This window comes from Aythya fuligula, chromosome 1, assembly GCF_009819795.1.
Source record: "Aythya fuligula isolate bAytFul2 chromosome 1, bAytFul2.pri, whole genome shotgun sequence".
In the NCBI taxonomy this organism is placed as follows: Eukaryota; Metazoa; Chordata; class Aves; order Anseriformes; family Anatidae; genus Aythya; species Aythya fuligula.
In genome coordinates this window covers 54148138-54166823 of record NC_045559.1, presented here as the reverse complement: position 1 = coordinate 54166823, position 18686 = coordinate 54148138, and the positions used below count along the sequence as shown (strand labels likewise).

The 18686-nt window shown below is 48.6% G+C and overlaps 2 protein-coding genes across 2 annotated transcripts; one reads left to right on the top strand and one right to left on the bottom strand.

Moving 5' to 3' along the window:
- Window positions 1-226: 226 nt before the first annotated feature.
- ATF4 (activating transcription factor 4) lies at window positions 227-3122 on the top strand. Its single transcript, XM_032206453.1, has 3 exons — window positions 227-419; window positions 1351-1662; window positions 2181-3122. The coding sequence occupies exons 2-3, from the start codon at window positions 1449-1451 to the stop codon at window positions 3029-3031; spliced, it is 1065 nt and encodes a 354-aa protein (XP_032062344.1). The 5' UTR covers window positions 227-419; window positions 1351-1448; the 3' UTR covers window positions 3032-3122.
- Window positions 3123-10073: 6951 nt separating this feature from the next.
- Window positions 10074-12210, bottom strand: RPS19BP1 (ribosomal protein S19 binding protein 1). Its single transcript, XM_032208181.1, has 4 exons — window positions 12155-12210; window positions 11904-12032; window positions 11673-11770; window positions 10074-10711 (listed from the first exon to the last, which is right to left on the bottom strand). The coding sequence occupies exons 1-4, from the start codon at window positions 12201-12203 to the stop codon at window positions 10577-10579; spliced, it is 411 nt and encodes a 136-aa protein (XP_032064072.1). The 5' UTR covers window positions 12204-12210; the 3' UTR covers window positions 10074-10576.
- Between the last annotated feature and the right edge of the window lie 6476 nt (window positions 12211-18686).

Below are 18686 nucleotides of genomic sequence, written 5' to 3'. Positions count from 1 at the left end.
CTGCTCCGCGGTGGGCTTCCAGCCCTCATCGGCGGCTCCCGCGGCGATTTCATAGCAGAACGCCTGGAGTAGAAGCCCAAAAAGCCAAACTTAGGGGCTATCGGGCGCTGGAGGGAGGCAGGTGACGCTACGCGGAAGGACACCTCACGTCCGGCTCTTGAGCTGCTTAGCGCGACCCTATATAAAGGCGGCGGGCGGGCGCTGCCACCTCATTGTGTGGGTGCTCCCGGGGTGACAAGGCAGTGGCGGTGGCGGTGCGCGCAGAGCCTCCCCGCGCGGCGCCGAGCGGAGCAGCCCCCCCTCCCCTGGCCGCCATGGCTCTCTAAGGGCGGCAGGGCCAGCGGCGGCACCGGCCAGTGCACCAGGCGCAGCAGCAGCGGCGGCGGCCTCGGCACATCCCCGGCATCTGCAACCATGGCGTGAGTATCGGGTGTGAGGGGCGGGAGCTCGCTCCACTGAGTGCTAGCCCTCGTTTTTTTTTTTTTTTGTTTCTCCTTAAAGTGACGTTCTGGGGTGGGTTTGTCATCCCTGTGACAATGAACGATATCGCCTTGGGGGAAAAGAGTAGGGATTAAGGGTTGGGAGAGGAAGGGGAGCTCATCGTCCTGTGGGCTGAAACTTGGGGGATGTCGGGGATAGCAGGAAATAGATCCTCAGAAAATAATAATAAAAAAAAAAAAAGTCTCATAATTCAAAGGAAAAAAAAAAAACTTCTGAAGGTTCGAAATTCCCCATTTAATGGAGGTCTCTGGGAGTAAGAGTAGTCCTTCCCAGGAAGGGCTTCTTATTCAGCGTAGGGGAATGCTTTTGTAGGTGAGGAAGATGAGGCATCGGGTTTTAGTATAAGCCCTATCTTCAGCGTTATGAGAAGATAAAAAGGAGCTATTAATAAGTCGGCAGCAGTACATTAATCCCTTAATACTCCAGCATTAAGTCTGTCCCGATCGTCTGGAGGGTGGGGGTGGGGGTGTTCCACGCCATCTGGGAGCGAAAAGGCAATGCGAGCCACTAGGTGATGCTTTTTATTCCCTAGTTGGTAAGTGGGTTTATTTTTTTAAGGCTTATTAACCTTTTTCATGTTCTCCCCGGCAGCCACGCGGTGCCCAGCCCCGCTGGAAACGTGGCAGGCACAAAATGGCGGCCGGGCGGGGAGAGGGAAGCGGCGCGGTCACGAAATGGCTGCGGCTGGGGGGGGAGGGGGGGTGAGTCACGGGGGCGGGGCTGGTCCCAGCCATATCTGAAAATGGTACAAATTTATACCGCCATACCCCCTGCAAAAGGCATCTTTCATGAAAAGTTACCATAGCAGAACGAGTACTGATGGATTTTAACAAAATGTCTGTCTTCCAGGTTTTTCAAAGCACCACACAGCAGCACTGCTGTAGTCGACGCAAAGACCTTCAGCTTATCCACATCCTTCGACGTCAAAGCACGAAAAACTGACCAAGATGAGCCTTTTGAACAACGAGATGCTGTTGGGGGTGTCATCCCCCTTCAGCCAGCCGTGTTCGGTGGCTGAGGAAAGTCTGGGACTCCTAGATGACTACCTGGAGGTGGCCGAGCCCCTCAGTTCGCATGGGTTCTCCAGCGACAAGGCTAAGGCAGTCTCCTCCAATTGGCTCGCTGTGGACAGTTTAGGCAACACCATAGATAGCAGCCAGGGTAAGATATTTTATTTGTGCAGGGCGCATCACTTGTGGTTGCATATAATAAATTCTGGAATGTTCCTATTCAGAAATAAAGTTGCGATTCTTCTCGTAAATGGGAAGGTAACTTAGATACACACCTGGGTTGGGAAACCATCTGTACAGCACTGCTTACACAACATAAAATTGCTGGTTACTGAACTGGCGTAGGATAAAATGACACTTCTGTTGCCTTTTTAATAACACACCAACTAATACGGTAGTCTTCCCTGGAAGAGGTCACAAGAAACAAGCATGGTTGTGTGCTTCAAATGACCTCAAATTCTTAGAGTATTAGAGTAAGAGGGATGGAATGTCAGAACAGCGTAGGGCTTACGTTGCACCCTGCAGCCAATGCTAGTAGTCAAGTTATTCAATAATAAAAGAAACAAGGGAGGTGTTAAAACTATTTTTGTGTCCTAGATGAGTTAAAGAAATGTGACTGGTTGCAATTTTACTGAAAAGTATTTTTTTTTTTTTTTTTCCCCTTTTCAGAGGATGCCTTCTCTGGCATGGAGTGGATGGTGGAGAAGATGGATCTGAAGGAATTTGATTTTGATGCCCTGTTAGGTATGGAACATCTGGACGCCACCGTCTCACCAGACGAGCTGATGGCCACGTTGGAAGACACGTGTGATCTCCTATTTGACCCTACCGCCCAGGAATTTCACAGCAAAGAACCTCCACTGATCCCCGACCTAATCACCAATCTCCCCGAATCTCCAATTGGAGCAGATCCGATGGCCCCATTGGCTTCCCTCTGGTCTTTTCCCCTCTCCCCAGGGTCTCTTACTTCTACTCCAGAGCATTCATTTAGTTTAGAGCTAGGTAGTGAAGTGGATGTTCTGGAAGGAGAAAGAAAACTGGAGGGCCCCACCTTTGTGGTAGTGATCACTAAGTCTGAGAAGGAGGAGGAGAACCATTCCGATGATAGCGGGATATGCATGAGCCCAGACTCCTACCTGGGAACGCCCCAACACAGTCCTACCAATTCACTTGGATCCCTCAATGACAACCCCTTCCCTGCCGATGCCAGCTGTGGCGCTGTGCGGTCCAAACCCTATGATCAGCCTGCTGAGAAGGTAGTGTCAGCGAAGGTGAAAGGAGAGAAGAAAATAGATAAGAAACTGAAAAAGATGGAGCAGAATAAGACAGCTGCCACGCGCTACCGACAGAAGAAGAGGGCAGAACAGGAGGCGCTGTCAGGGGAGTGCAGAGACTTGGAGCAGAAGAATCAGGCCCTGAAGGAGAAAGCAGATTCCCTGAGCAAGGAAATCCAGTACCTAAAAGATCTGATTGAAGAGGTCCGGAAGGCCAAGGTCAAAAGAGCTAGGGTCCCTGAGTAGGGTAGTCAGTAGTTTTTATGTGCATGTATATAAGCTTGCTGCTGAAGCTGTGTATTGCTGTCTAATAAATTATTTTATAGTAAACTTGCAATTGCGTGTGAGATACATGGGTTCCTCTGAAGCATAACTTACACCACATCATGCAATCGTTGCTGGCCCACATGGTGTGCTGCTTGCCCCACATGGGGAAATTGATGAAGTGTGGAAGTGCCTTCAGTTAATGCAGTGACTCATAATTCCCATACAATTAAGTAAATATAAACAAGTAAACTATTGAACCAGGGGAGATCATACTGCACTACACTCAGGTCCTCAGTAGCACAGGCATGCTCTATTTATGAGCCTGTAGGACCATTTGAAGTACAATTTAAAAGTGCAAAATGTCTGCAGGGAAAGTTTCCTGGCCCTAGACAGTGGGGTTTGGGTAGGGACTGTCACGGGGCCAATAAGTGGGGTTACACTGAGCACACTTAGTGGGAGGTGGTTTCATGCCTCCATGTGAAAGTTCTAGAGGCTTCTTCACACAGACACTGAAGTGTGTCAAAGTTTTGGGGCCAGTTCAGCTCTACGGAAGCCATGCAGCTGGTGGAAACACGGATGTGCTGCAGGAGCTTCAGCCCGGCTCCTGGGCTGGTGTTTCTTGGTGGGGGCAGCGGTAAGTGAGGTAGTTCTCTGGTCCTGCAGAGTCAGGAGAAGACGCAAGGGGGAAAACGTGCTGTGATAGTATCTGTTACACGCAACAGAACATAAAGATGGCAGGTGGGAGCATGCATAGCGGGGTGGTTTCAGCCTGTAGGCATGTCATTTATTAGTGTGCTTACATTCGTGGCAGTGTTAGGAATTTTTTTGTTTGGTTTGTTCTCTGAGGTTCTGAAATCCAGTAAGCTCCATGGTCGGGGCAGCTGTATCCTGCTAATAAGAGCGTCGGGATTTGGGACGTGCCCTTTACAAGCATTTTGTGTGTGTGATGTTTTTTTTTCCCCACTGACACCCAGATGCAGTGATACCAGCAGACTCCTTAATCCCTGCTTGGCCTGCCAGAGGCAGCTTTGGCAAGTGGACACGTGCATCCTTCCCCGGGGAGTTAATATTCCTTCTCACTCGCACTGACATGACCCAGCAAGCTGCCCAGCCCCGGCGCCTGCACGTCCCAGCCTGGGCAGTGGCTTCATGACCGCTGCTGGAACAAGAGAGGGAGGACATCTTTTGTGTTACTTAAAACATTTTATTTTTCTTTCTGTCCTGCCTATTGCAGCCTTATGGGGTCCTGTTTCTGGCTCTTGAGTCCTTGAGCTAGGACTGCAGTCCTTGAGCCCTATTAATTTCCCCATCCTGGTGCTTGGGGCTATTCAAATTACAACGAAAAGGATCCCCATTAGGATTTCAGGCTCATGCCACATGACAAGAGGGGTGGGTTAAGCCCCTTGCCTTGTGTTTCATGAACCAGTGACTTGTTGTCTGAGCAGCCTTGGCTTCACAGGAGCATCTTCCCCTCTTCTCACCTCCCGGGCAAGTGCCCTGACCGATACAGACCATACAAAGAGGGGGCACCACAACCTGGCAGGCCCATCATCCTGCTTTACGTGCTGCTTTGTTCTTCCAGGCCCTAGTGGTGACCACATGCAGGCAGGAGGGACTGCTCTGTTTTGGGAGGTAAAGCAACCTGAAGGGTTTCCCTCAGATCAGCTGGACCTGCGAGGCTGGGGTTGGGGGTAATTAGAGGCAGGAGAGCCCAATGAGCAGGATAATCTCGCCCTTGATGGGCCAAATCCTTAATGTGCTTGTTATCAGCTGAGCCACAGGAAAAAAAAATGATAACCTGTATAAGCAAGTGGCTTCTCCCTATAGGGCAAATCCCTCTTTTCCTCCCCAAACCAATCCCCCTGCCCAACCACCTCCATTTCCCTTAGATCCACTGCAGCTGAAGCTGGGCAGCAGGCTGGGTGGTGAGGGCATCAGAACTGTGAGCTCAGAGCTGCTTTGCTCTCTGTGGTGGATCCACACCTGCCTTTTATAGGACTCCTTGCAGGGCACCCAGAAACCTGCCCTTTGAGAGCAGTTGGTGGCTTTGCTGTTTGCCCAGGCTCCGAGCTGGCAGCTCTTCAGAGGAAGCCAACGCGGCACCCTTACGCAATGCCTGCTGGAACAGCGCTGCCTTTCCATGCTTTGGTAAGATTTTTGCACTGGCTAAACACCAGGGCTGACTTTTCATGTTTTCCTTCATTCTTTAGAGGACCACCGAGGACACCGTCACATTAAAACCCCTTCCCACAGGAGGGGGAAGCATCTGAGCAGCTGTGAGCTTCCTACCCGGTGACTGATTTCAGGTTTTGCAGACTGCAGGCTCCGTCTTCCTTTTCTCACAGCCTCTCTGAAGAAACGTGCTTCAACCGAATCTTTGTGGTTACCATATGGGATGATACCACATCCAGAAATAGATCTTGGTGCGTGTAACGGGGGCTTTATCTACCTAGAGGAGGCTTACTCGGAAACAGCAGCGTTTCCCCAATCTATACCATGTAAAAGCTCCCTATTTCTAGCTACCTTCCTCTTTGCCCTGCCTTTAGAGAGCCCCAGGTGCTCGTGCTTCTCTTTGGGGACGTCAAGAGGAAACCACTGCTGCTGACAGCTTCGTCACTTGCCCGTGTGGAGAACCAGGTGCACCTCTGCAGCACGCCTGCAAAAATAACCCCCAGGCTGCAGCTTTGGGGAAGGAAGAACGAACAGCGATAAAAATCTTCTGAAGAGGTTTTGCCCTGGCAGAAAGCCCAGAAAGAACAGCAAGGACAGGCTGTCCTTCGGGAGAAGAATGCTCCCTTGGCACTGCCGAGCTGGACTGGTGGAAGGAAAAGGTAGGTTATGCCGGCCGAAATAATTTCGTGGGGTGGCAGTCACGTCACAGCCTGCTCTGCCCCGGCCCCAAGGCCATGTCATCTCCAGAGATGAATCATGTGCCTCTTGAAAAAAAATTCTGCTCCCTGTCTTGCCCATGTTTCCCACAGCCTCCTCAAGGATTGCCTCACCTTTTTATTTTTATTTGGAGGGGGGGATGTGGTTCAGCTTCTGTTCTTGGCATATCCACAGACTTTCTCTGTGTTGACCAAGTGTGCTTTCTCATTCCTCTCTGCTGTGTGGCCACCCTTCTTCTCCTGTTACTACATCTAAGTCAAAGCCTTGGCTTTTGGTGGGAAATTTATACATTTTTGATCAAAATAACACCATTTTTCTCTTTCATAGCCTTAGGCCTTCAGGAACAACAGGGCCTGTATTGTCCTTCCTATCCACTGTCCAACATAATTGCTGTTTTGTGTGTGCTTATTTTTTCTTAACACAACTCAAGTAGCTTCTGAGACAACCTGCCTTCCTCTCTCCTGATATATTCACAGCCTTGCAGTGCGGACCAGCACACACACTCCTGTTACACCGCATTTCCCGTGCGAAGACAGTCTTGGGATCTTACCACTTGCTGGGCCGAAGAAGCTCATCTTGCTGCATTTCCCATTCAAGCCGTTTAGCTGAGCCATGCGAATTAACACTGACCTAGACAGTGTTGTTTCGGCTACTCAGGTATCCCAGGTATGCCGTCTTTGCATTATTTTCAGTGCACTCATGCAGTGTCAGAGGCCACCAAATGAAGCTTGCTCTCCCCACAAGCTCCAATTTCCATATTACACAGACACATGTTCTCAACGTAATGGCTGGCTGCCTCTCGTTTCTCCTTCAGCGGCCCTCTTTATCTCCTTCACGTGCTCACACCCTTCAGAAGAATGGCTGGGAGCAAGATCCGAGCACAGCAACCATGGCAGTTTAATTTATGTGGGGCAGAGTCTTCTCTGAAGCACAAGCTTGCCTTTGTGCTGCCTCTGTTGCTCCTCTGCATCGCCACTGCAGTGCCTGGGCAGGCAGAGAAGGACACCAGCCCCTTCCCTCCAATTAAAGACAAGTTAGCTGAGGAGATAAATGAACAAGGAGATAAATGACAGGCCTACTTGGCTGGGCTATGGGTTAGCCCTGCCAACAGCTAATTTGTTCAGAAAAAGGTGCGTGTAACCCTGCAGACAGAGGCAGGACAACCTACAGCCTTCGTGCCTTTTATTTTCCCTGCCCCCAGCAGTTAGGGGTTGGCACAGCTAATCCTGGTTAGTGTAGCTAGGGATAGTCATGCAGACCTTTAATCTGTCTCAAACCTACTAACCTTTCAGCCAGCGTTGGCTCGAGTGCTGTATTTTGGGCTGTAAGCAGGCATTAGGCAGCTTGCCCCTTGTTACATTCCTCGTTTTCAGCTGATTGGGTTGTTCTTGTTCTGAAATGAAAATCTTCCATGTGCTTCACCTTTTATTTATTTACTTATTGTGAGTTATTCAGGGCAGTGCTGCTCTGTGCCCCATTTTTTTGCAATAACTGGTCCCTTATCCAAAGCATTTAGGAGCCCATCAGCGTTGTAGGTGCTGACACTGGATCATCAGCATGGAAATGGAAGTCAGTCCTGAAAAAGTAGCCTGGGACTGAGGTTCCCAAAAGTTTTTAAAGATCCTTCCCCTCAAAAAAAGTCAAAAGGCCTCTTCAGCATTTTAAGCCGTTTGTGTGAGCAAGTTTGACAGGCTGTCTTGCACCCAGGCTTGTTCTTGCTGTGTTATTTGAGGGAAGAAATAGTTTAGGGTCCCACGCAGCCCGGTTTTATCAGTTTACATTTGCAGTCCTCCCCCCTCCTGGTACACCTATACATTGCTATCACCTGTTGTTGCTTCCACGCTAGGAGAGCCCGGACTTGCTGATACAGCAGAAGCCGTGAGCCACCCGGCTTACACCGGCTTGTACCTGTCCAAACAGATTTTTCTGTTTGCTTTCCACTCGCATAACAGAGGGAGCAATAAAGCCATTAACCAGCTTTGTGAATCTTACTCACAACGAGCCAGTCCCACACCGAGCAGCTGGGAACCATTCTTCCTCCTCCAAACCGCTTCCCTGGAAAGGCTCTACCCCATTATTAACGCCCCAGAGCCTGTATTTGCATTTATATTAAAGCTGCTCCTTCCCATCCCGACTCCCTGCTGCGTCTGGGTGGGGATGTGCTGTAAGATGGCACCCTCCTTCCTCCCCAGCTCAGCCACATCTCTCTCTTTTTTTTTTTATTTTATTTTTTATTTTATTTTTTGCTGCAGGATGCTCGGCTGGTGTCGCAGAGCTGGGAAGAGAGCCAGCAGCACGATGAGCTCAGCCTCCCTGCGCTCGCAGCTGCGCGGGAGAGAAATGCTGCCCTGCAGGTTCCATGTATGTGGCGTCTCAGCTCTCAGCCTGCGAACTGCCCAGGTGGGAAGCAGGGTAGCAAAACAAAAGCAAAAAAACTATTTCCCCCTTTAGCTTGAAGATATTCCCCTCAGGGGCCAGTTTCCATCCTTATCTACCCGGATCGCAGACAGCATTGCTGTTCTTCTTTCCTAGGAGCTCCAGCTCTGCGAGAGAAGGGGGGAAATCAAGGCTAGGACATGCCTGATCTTCAACTTAGGCAAAGATGGTGGCTTATCTAGAACCACTCACTCACTTCTGCTTGCTTTTCTTCCCTCCTGCAAGGTAAGGTTTAATTTAGCTGAGGACACTGCTGGCTGTACAAACGAGTTTGATTCCATCTGACACAGCCCGGTCTGACAGGTTAGCTTTGCCCTCTCAAACAAGTACACCACCTTGTGGCATACAGCCACAGGTATGCTGATTACTTGTGCTGGCCCTAAAAGCCTTCCCAGCTTTCCCAGCAACAAGAGCTCCCCTTTAACTTCAAAATCCCACGTATCTGGGTGTTGTTGTCCTTGGGGAAAACTGCTCTGGGCCCCACTTTAAAGTTCCTTGTGGACTTTGAGAGAACAGCTTTCCTCTCTGCTCATGTTTGCCAGCAAACAAGCTGGGTTTTGTACAAACAGAGCCAACCACGTTCCCCTAGCGCTGCTTCCTGTAACAACAAAGCTTTTGCTTTCCTCGAGCTGCAGAGGGGCGGCTCGGCAGCTGGACAACCACGGAAACAGGGGCGCGTTGGAGGGATTCCACACATCTCTCCGTTTTTGGGAGTAGGAACACAACGGAGAAGAGGGGAACTGGCCTTCAAACCGTTTTATTTAGCTGCAGATGGTTGAACTGATCCCATTACAAGCAATCCCCTCCCCGACGCTGTTACACAACTTCCAGTACACAAACAGCAGCGTGTTCGCTATTTCCCCCGTCTGGCCGTTGTACATCTGGGCGACCTCCCCTCTCCTGCAAACGAGGGGGAAAGCGCACGGCAGAGGCGACACAGACTGAACAGGATGCACCAGGAATTGCAGTCGGCTGGCAGGGAAGGGATGCCAAATTCCTTCCAGTGCTAACAGCCGAGCAGCAGCTGCTCGGGTCAGCCAAGCCGCCTGCAATCAGTTCTGGAGCCTCACCAAGGCTTGGCATTCAGCCTCCTCCTTACCTCTGTTGTTTCCAAAGGGCGCACACCTCCCGTCTCCTTCGGGAAGGGGCAGGACAGGGCAGTGGCAGGAGCTTCCCAGAAGCCATTTACAGTGGTTCAGCAAGGAAGGGCGTCTGGAACAACACTCCCATCTGCTGGGCCATCTGTTTGTTGCAGCACGGAATTTAGCAGTAGTCTGACAGGAAAAAAACCCATCCCTTCAGTCCAGCACCACGGCCTCTGGGTCAGAAGACTCAATCCTCTGGAGAAGTGCTCCTGGCTCTAGGAGCTGGCAGCGCCCAGCTGCAACTTCAGTGGGAACGCTTGGGTTGAAGTATCCAAAAGGCAGCTTTTCCCCAAAAGACCTCTTTTTTTAGAGAGGGGAGGACCGCGAGCAGGCAGAACAGCAGCCACCTCAGTTCCAACCTGTGCTTTTTGAAGACCTGAGCATGTCACAGAGGGCTAAATACGAGTGGCAACATGAATCAGAGAGGGGCCGTTCACACAACTGAGTCATCCCAGCGACAGGGATGCCTGGCTCAGAACAATGACCTGGTTTGTGTTTGCTTACAACCTGTCATAATCATCACTACCACAAAGGCAAGAATAGGCAGCATGTTGTTGCAACAACAACAGTTTAATCATATAAAACGTACAAAGTTTTTTACAACGACAAAAAGCCTGTAACGGTAACAGAAACGGCAGGGCTCTTTGTGTTTTAGCAGTCTTTCGAGGCAACCTTCCTTTTTCATGATTTATTTCTGCTGGTCCGAGACATTTCTCCACTGAGATGGACGCAGCCAGCAGAAGCCTTACGTCCTGAGGAACAAGGTTCATTTTTGGATTGGCCCACCCTTCTACACCAAGAACACAAGGCGTGCTGGCTGGAGGGAGATAATTATGAGGACCACGCATTACAAAGCCTAAAGAACCTCCACATCCCCAGCAACCAGCTCTGCACAGACGCAGTGTCTCCCTGCAAGTCTGACATTACAGAACTCGCTGACAAAGAGGCACATCTCCTGTGTGTCCCATCTCGAACAGACAGAGGAAGCGTCTGTCCTGTGTTCTGAGCACTCAGACGGGGAAGCTCGGAGCTGCAGGAGTCCCTTTCACACTGTTTACAGTGTCCCAAAGTATTCTCTCTCAAATTTACGGAAATCTTCCTCGGTAAAGACAGTGCCCTCAGGCTTCTTCTTCGCCTTCTTCTCTGGAGGTCGATCTTTGGACTTCCTACCTCTGTTCTGGGTGAGAATCTTCAAATGGAAAGGGAAAAACAACAGTCATTGTTAGCCAGACCAGGTCACAGAACAGTGATTTTCAAGCTCACCTCCCATGCCTGTGTCATTCTGCTGGTACCCTGCCGCATTCTGGAAAGCCTCCGCAGAGGAATGAGAGGCAAACGCTGATGTTAACCAAAGCAGGTCACGGGGACAACAGCAAATATCCATGTAGTATTCAGAGCCAAACATGGAAACCACCCTCTGACAGCGAACTGCTCTGAAACTGGGCTGTTTTTGTCCTGTCTAACCACAACAGAGCCCAAAAAAGTTTCTGGAATTTCCTTGATATTTTCTAAGACACCACTATGACCTTTTACAGTCCCATGCCCAAGAAACACCGGACTAAACCACTTTGTGTAAGTTAAAAGTCCCCTTCTCATAAAAATAGCACAATAAACACTCGGTGTCAGCTATTTGCCTGTCTGACTCTTGGCACCGCACTATCTTTGAGAAAGACCACTGGTTAAATTCTCAAGTTATGAGAAACCTCGTTCAAGATGCTGGGAAATTTCTGCCACGTGAGTCAGCATCATACCTAGATCCTTGCCAAAACAGCCTCTAGCTACAGAACACACTTCAACAGTAAGATTGTGTGAACCAGTAATTCTTTGCCAGCTGAAACTATGAAACACCTTTGGTAACTAGGCAAAGCCAACCGTGACAGCAGATTTTAGCTAGCATCTAAGAACACTGTAGGACATAAGATAATGAGAGTTTAAAGCCATTTTGCCTGAGCACACAGAAATTCCTCAAGGTCACTACAGGGCAGAAACTTAACAGTTTTGCATGGGGCCTAAGCTGGACGATAAAGGGAATTATCCCCAGATTGTACAGCTCAGACCCAATGCATAAGAGTTAGGTTTCTGCCTGGTAGTGCCCTGCACTTCTCAGGGGATGCAGACCCTCCCAAACCCCAAAAAAGTGACAGTCTTACTTGTTGGGTGACAGCTTTGTCTGCCACGCACCGTCCGCTCGTCATGTACTGCAGGTTTTCTCTCAAGTGACTCACGGCCTTCTTCTTGTGGTACTCCTCTAGACCAGAGCACAGCGGGAAAAACACATCAGCAACTACGGGACTGCTGCGGGATCCCCCCCTGTGCTTCAAGGGGAGGAGGGGCACCCGTGAGGGCGGGCTGGGGATCAGGGGAGCGGGGCGGGAACTCACCTATGGCCGATTTCACGACCCTGCCCTTGATCGTGGCCTTGCTCTTCCCGGGCCCTTTCGCCGCCTTCCTCCGCCGCGTCCTGGGGCCGCCGCTCCCCGCCTGGAGGCCGGGCGGGGCCTTCCCGCGGCCTGCAGGGGCAGAGGGGCACGGTTACTGCGGCCGCACGAGGCAACCATACCCTTAATCCCAACCACAACCATAAAATTAAAATTAAATTAAATTAAATTAACCCCAGCCCCAGCCCCCGCACCCCGCGCCTCCAGCAGCTCCAGGCCCCTCCGCAGCAGCGACGCCGACATGGCCACCCGCCCGCTTCCGGCTCGCCGCCCCACTTCCGCCCTCACCTGAGGCCACTTCCGCTCGCCGCGCTTCCGCCTTCGCGCCGGGCACGGGGAAGGGCTGGGCGGGAAAGGCGCGGCGCCATGTTGGGGCGCCATGTTGAGGGGGGGGGTCCCTCAATGGACATGGCGGCGCGATGGAGAGCCCTGTGCTGGCTGCTGGCCCTTCCCCCTGCCCTCCCTGTGTGCTGTGTGGGGCTGCAGGCTCCCCCATGATAAACCCTAACAGAGCTGCTGCTTAGAGCCTGCAGCCCCTGCCACCGTGGTGGTGATCACAGGGGAAATCATTACAGGCTGAGGGGAAAGGGAGCAGCCAGCAGAGCTAGTTGAAAAATAGTTAAAAAAATACATTTAACGCCGTGCCCGACTCCTCGGGCGCAGAGCTTCGCTCTGCCAAAATGTTCATCTATTATTCAGCATTACTCCAGTCTATTTATTTAAAGCGTTCCTCCCCTGATTTTGCCTCCCCAGAGACGGGATGCTAATGTCTGCTAAATTTAGCTGTCGTCTGAATAAAGCTTATTCAATTACAGCTGGTGCTGGCAGTAGCAAGCTGGTTCTGGAGGAGAAAGAAAGAGGTTTGTTCTCCCTCAAATAATGGCCTGCAGGGAGAGAGAGACACAAGCAGGGCTCGTTGTTGCGCGCAGGAATGATCTCTAGTGGTGGCTGATAACAGTTAAACTGGGGTTCGTTAACAGGCACCCATTCTTTGCAGATTGTTCTCCAGCCTCTGCAGATGTCACCTCAGCGTGCCTCTTGTTATTGCTAGCTCTCTTCTGAATCTCTGGGTGGTTCCTGGCATCTTGTGTCAGTGCTTGGCATTGCCGCGGTGCTAATGCATCTTCCCGGGCAAGACCTACTCGGTGCTTATTCCTGGGAAACACTAACAATCTACTTCCTATTCTGTATGTCAATTCTCACTCAGGTTTTTCCTTTTTAAAGTAACCCAAACCATTTTACGATTGATTTGGACGGACAGTCACTGCATGCATAGTGCAGAGCACTTCCCAATTATCTTGTTCTCTGCTAAGCCAGCGACGACTGAGGTTGTTCAGCTCCTCGTTCTGTACCAGGTCTGTCCCTCCAGTCAAATGCAAGTTAGCAAATTTATGGGGAGACTATTGCACTTTTTCAAAGCAGATGCTGAGCAAGAAGTGATGTAAGAGCTTATTGAGGAAATCAAAGAGAACGTTTGATTCACTACAATATTTATCACTGCTTGTATATTCCGAATATCTTTATTTTGATCAGAGTGAGATAAATGATAGCTGCCGGTGGTATTACTGTGGGGAAAGAATTTCCCAAAATACCTCATCAGTCAAATGTTCTCTTTTATCCCCTAAAATACAATTTACAGGTTCTTTGTAAGCTGTTCGTAGTAATATATCACACTATATATTCACGATAGTTTATTCTACTGCTTAAACCCTACATTTACATCACTTAACTTTACCAGGCTCACCTAATACATTATAACACATGCTTAGTGTCAAAACTGTAGCATCATAAATGTCTTATGAGGGCACCTGATGCAAAAACATCTTCATTATCACCACTGCAAAACACATTTACATTTAACAAATTAGTGTGGTACCGGCTGCGCTGATTTATCATCCCATTGTTGGAAAATATATGCCCTTTTTATCTCAAAAGCAAACCACTGCAAATACTATTGTATTTCTGTTTCTGTTGTGCCAATTAGTAACGCTCTCAATTATGTAGGTCTCTCAGAAAACCTGACTCCCTTCTTATTAAATACCATCAGGAGCAAGAAACTGTAATACAGACAACTCCTCTTTTGACCAGCAAGGCTGAGCGCAGACCTGCTATGATTTTAGTCTGCAATTACCTGCAGAATAAAATGTAACAAGCTCACAGGGGTCATTTTGGTGAAAAGGAAAGGCAAGGGACTTTCTTTAACTGCATTTACAGTCTCCTGCATCAGTCCTGCCAGGCTCTTGGAGCTGGTTAGTGCACCAAGAAGTGAAATGGAATCGTTTGGTGCTGTGTGCGTTCCCCGGGTTTGGATCCGTTGCTGCCCTAGAACTATGCTAAGATCACTGTCTAACACGGGCCATGGATTTTTAAACAGTTTGCAAAACCAAGTACCTATTATTAAGACATTATGTTTCTTCCACTCCTCCTAACAGGATCTGGCAGCCTTTCTCAGAGGATGGTCATTAATGTTTCCCCTAACCGCATTCGGGCTTCAGCTGTGCTTGGTCTTGGCAGACACGGTGATAACAGCATCTGTCATGTCTCCGTCTGGGTGACTTTGGTACAGCTAATACCTGCCGTGCTCCTGCACTCACAGATGCAGGTTTCTCCCTTACTCTTTGGCTTTAATAGAAAATTATGCTTACACCATTTTCCTGCAGTGCTAAGCGAGATCAGTTTATTGTCCTATATCAGGAATGTACTGGGTTTTGCCTGTGTATTATATGTCCCTTTAAACCTGTATATATGTAGAATTTAGGCGTTTGGATCACATAATCTCATCTGCTGTGTGTCATAAACCATAAAATTCCCTCTGTTGACCTCAGATGAAGTTTGCTAACCTGTGTTTGATAAATCTGCTTTGTGCTGAGCACAGCATATAACATGCTGTATTTCTTTTCGTAGGCACTTCCATGGCTTTATCACTCTCACAGTGAAGATATGTTCCTTTTTCATCATGATATATGCATTTAACTATCACTTTCTTTTACCCGAATCACCACTGAGAGCAGATGAGCAGCCCCTAAAAACAGCTTTTTCCCAACTGGTATGTTCTCTTCAAAATTTAATGTTAGGAGACTTTGCGCCTATGTCAGTAAAAAAAATAAATAAATTGGTATTTCATTGTACTCTTTAAGGCCTCTGCTCAAATTAAAGTTTCATCCAAGAACGCTTAATCACTTAGTGCTCCCTCAGAAATCACTACAGTTAGCTCTCTGAAACGCTTTGGGGACAGAATGAATGTCAAATGGTGTTCATTTAAATGTGTAACATCCAAATAAATCGCTGTTTTAGAGCTGGAATAATCTAACTTGTGATGGCAAAAACCACAGGCACAGCCTTTCAGACGGAGAATGTCTTTGTTGCTGAGAGTTAAGTTATCTTCGAAAGCTTTCTGCTGCTAATGTTTGTGTTTTATGGCTTTCTTTAAATCTCATGCCTCAGTGGGTACCCGTGAGCTGGCTGGCTTTTCAATTACAAATAACCCAGCATACAGATCAGTTTAAGTTTAAATAACTTCCTTATGTGGCTGTTATAAGTTCACTTTCTGCTTTATTTCCTACGGCACTGAAAAATGGAGATTTTCCTCGTCTGAATGCGTTGATGGAGTTTCTGCTTCATCGTGGAGTGGCTGTTCTTCCCCCTATCACTCCAGGCTTTGGAAGATTTCTGAGATTCTCATACATCTGGCCTGTGCCACCTTATTATTATGTACTAAGCGGTGACAAAGGCATTAATGATATTTGTGGTTAATCATACTGCTGTCTGTGGCAGCTCATAATAGCTGTTTGTTTGCTCTTTTTTATGTTCCAGCGTCTGGATTCAGCGGGCTACGTAGGAGTCCCAGCTTGAAGGAACATTCTGAGGAGTGTTAGAAAACAGAAGCAGCATTAGACATAAAATACAACAATGGCAAGCATTCATTTCGTCTAGGAGTGCTTTTTAAACAGCCTTATGATTTTGGGAAACGGGATCCTGATGTTTGAACACTCGGTAGTGTCCGTGCTGACAAATAACATCTGCATTTTTTCTTTCAACATGAATCAGGCCGATTTTCAAGCTGATTTCTAACAGATTTTCACCTTTGTATGCTCCTTCACACGTGGATCATAGGACGTGCTTTGCTTTGGACAGCTGTCCGGTTTCACCACGTCCAGCACTACATTATGATGCCTTATTCAAAGCTGCTGTCATTAATATTTATCTGTGTTTGCCAACCTCGAGCGAGCGGTTTGTGTTGTGGTCACTGTTCCTACAAAGACCCGTGGATCACTGCCTGCCCTGTACCTCGAGTACGTAGGAACCTTTGTCCTTTAGCTGTGTGACATGCCTCTGAAAAGTGATTTGACTTTGTGGCCTGCTGTGTTTGAACAAGTGCAGGACAATGCTTTGATTCACACCCTTGCGTGGGTAAATTTTTAGCTACTGCAGATGGATAGAAAGTCTTTTATTCTGATTTTCCACTGTTTTGTTTTAATCCAGGGCAGATTCTTACCTCTTCCATGCACTTTTCATCCTTTTCCAGGTAAGCGAGAAACTGGCTCTGTATCACACAACTTCTGCAAACAATGTTGGCTCAGGCTTAGCCTAAATCAGCTTCCCACTGCACTGGATGCCGCAGTTAGAAATGAACTCTGCCCCTGGAAAAGACAGTTGTTATTCTCCTGTACAGATGAGATAAGGAGGCACAAAGATTAAGCACCTCACAAAATATCTGAGACGGGTTGTGCTCAAACTAGATCTTCTGAATGAGAACGTGGGGGCTCAACCCAAAACATCTCCTTGCCTCCGTGTGCTGCTTTTTGGCTCCACATGGGAGGACAGCCAGCAGCAGTACCTTTGCTGAAGCTGTGAGAGCCAGCTTTGTGGACAGAGGTGATGTTTTTAAGAACATAAATGTTAAATTTGGAGAAACAAACAAACAAACAAACAAACATACAAGCCTTTTGTTGAAGCTTAGAATACCAGGAGAGAGCACTTTGTTAGTAAATCTTGTGGGCAATAAAGACCTGGTGTCACAAGGTTTTTGTGGTCAGAAATAATGGCAGTTTGCATCCAGAATCACAGAAATGACTGAACTTCCAGCACTCTCGTGATCTTTATCTTTGCCTGAAGGTAAAAATCTCCTCTGAGGGATGTCTGCTGCTGTTGCTTGCCTCCTAGAATGGCGCAGGCAAAGAGGTCTGCAGCTGGAGGTTAACAATTTCCCTTTCTCTTTCCCACCACTATCCTTAAATGTCAGGGAAGGGAGGAAGCAGTAGAAGGATCTTGACCTTTTTCTTTTGTTTCACCTTTGGTTTGCAACTTAACTCTTTATTCCTCCCTTACATTGGTTGATTTGCTCTTCCCGGCTTGCTTTTGTGCTTTAGACAAAACTACAGATATTTTGTGCCAGAATCTGTGAAATTCACACCTCAAAAATACGCTCAGGTTCCCACAGCAAACGGATAGCAATGGAAATGGGGATTTTGAAACAGGGTATTGAGTGTAACATCAGATTCCTTAACTAGAGAGATTTGTAAAAAGGCTGTAGCTCTCAATTCTGGAAATACCGTGGCCTTTGATAACACAAAGTCTAATTTCTTCCAGGAAGGATGTGTTTTATCCCTGATTACAAAGGAAATAATGATTCCTCATGTAAAGAGTATTAGAGCTGAGCATTCTTAAGTAACCCCATGCTGTGCAGATGCGGAATTGGGGACTGTCAGTCAGCGCTGAACGTGTCTGCTTTCAAAGCAGTGACAAAGAGGTGGAAGGCTGCGTGTTTTGTTCCCAGCCTCCCTGCTCCAGGGCCTTAAAATGTTTACAAGCCCCAGAGCTGGCTCTGGATGCAGCGAAGTTTAGCTAGTTATGCCTGTCACCTACCATTACGGGTCTGGAGACAGACAGGAGATGGGCTGGGGTTGTCACAGGCTTTTGCTGCCTTAGGCGGGCCTTGTGAGCTGATTTCTCTGCTGCTTGATGCAGAGCAGGAGCGTTGCTGGCTGCTGCAGCTCCTGTCCCTCCATCCTCTGCTGCCACAAGTCTGACCTCCCAGAGGATGGAGGATCAATGTCCAAAGGTGTGGCATGGTCCCACTCTTCCCCAGTCCCTTTAAGCTTGAGAAGGAGCCAGTTAGAGACAGGAGGAAGAGCAGAGGGGAGCAGAGGAGGGAAGGGATCAGGAAGGTGTTGAAAAGAAGACGTCCCTGGCCAGGTCAGTCCTCTCCCTGGTTGTCACCGGTGTGGGGACTGGGAACAAGGCAGCATCAAGGATTCAGCCGCAAGCAGCAGGGTGGCTGGCTGCTTGTTGCCACAGTGCACACTTTGTGGTTTCCTACTATGTTTTTTTTTTTTTTTTTTTTTTTTGTTTGTTTGTTTTCCAGAATTGCTCCAAACCACACAGAATTTCATGTCAGGCTTGCCCAGATCAAGGAGCTGTTCAGTCCTGTGGCTGCATTTTCCAGCATGGTGTCAGACCTCTCCTTTCGCCCTGCTTTCACCATTCTTCCCCCTTCGTTTTTCTTCCTTCTCTCCTTTGCTCTCTCTAGTAGCTGTATTTAGTCCTGCCTGATATTGTTCCCTGTCTCCCTGAGCACTCTCTCCCTTTCTAGCCCCCTCTGACCAGGACCTGCGAATTCAGAGGCCGTGGAAAGGCGACAGTTCAACCTCACCTTTTACCATTTGTCCGTGAGTCCCTGCAGTTGAGTTTATCTAAATTACAAGGCTGGGTCTCCCCTCTCCTCCT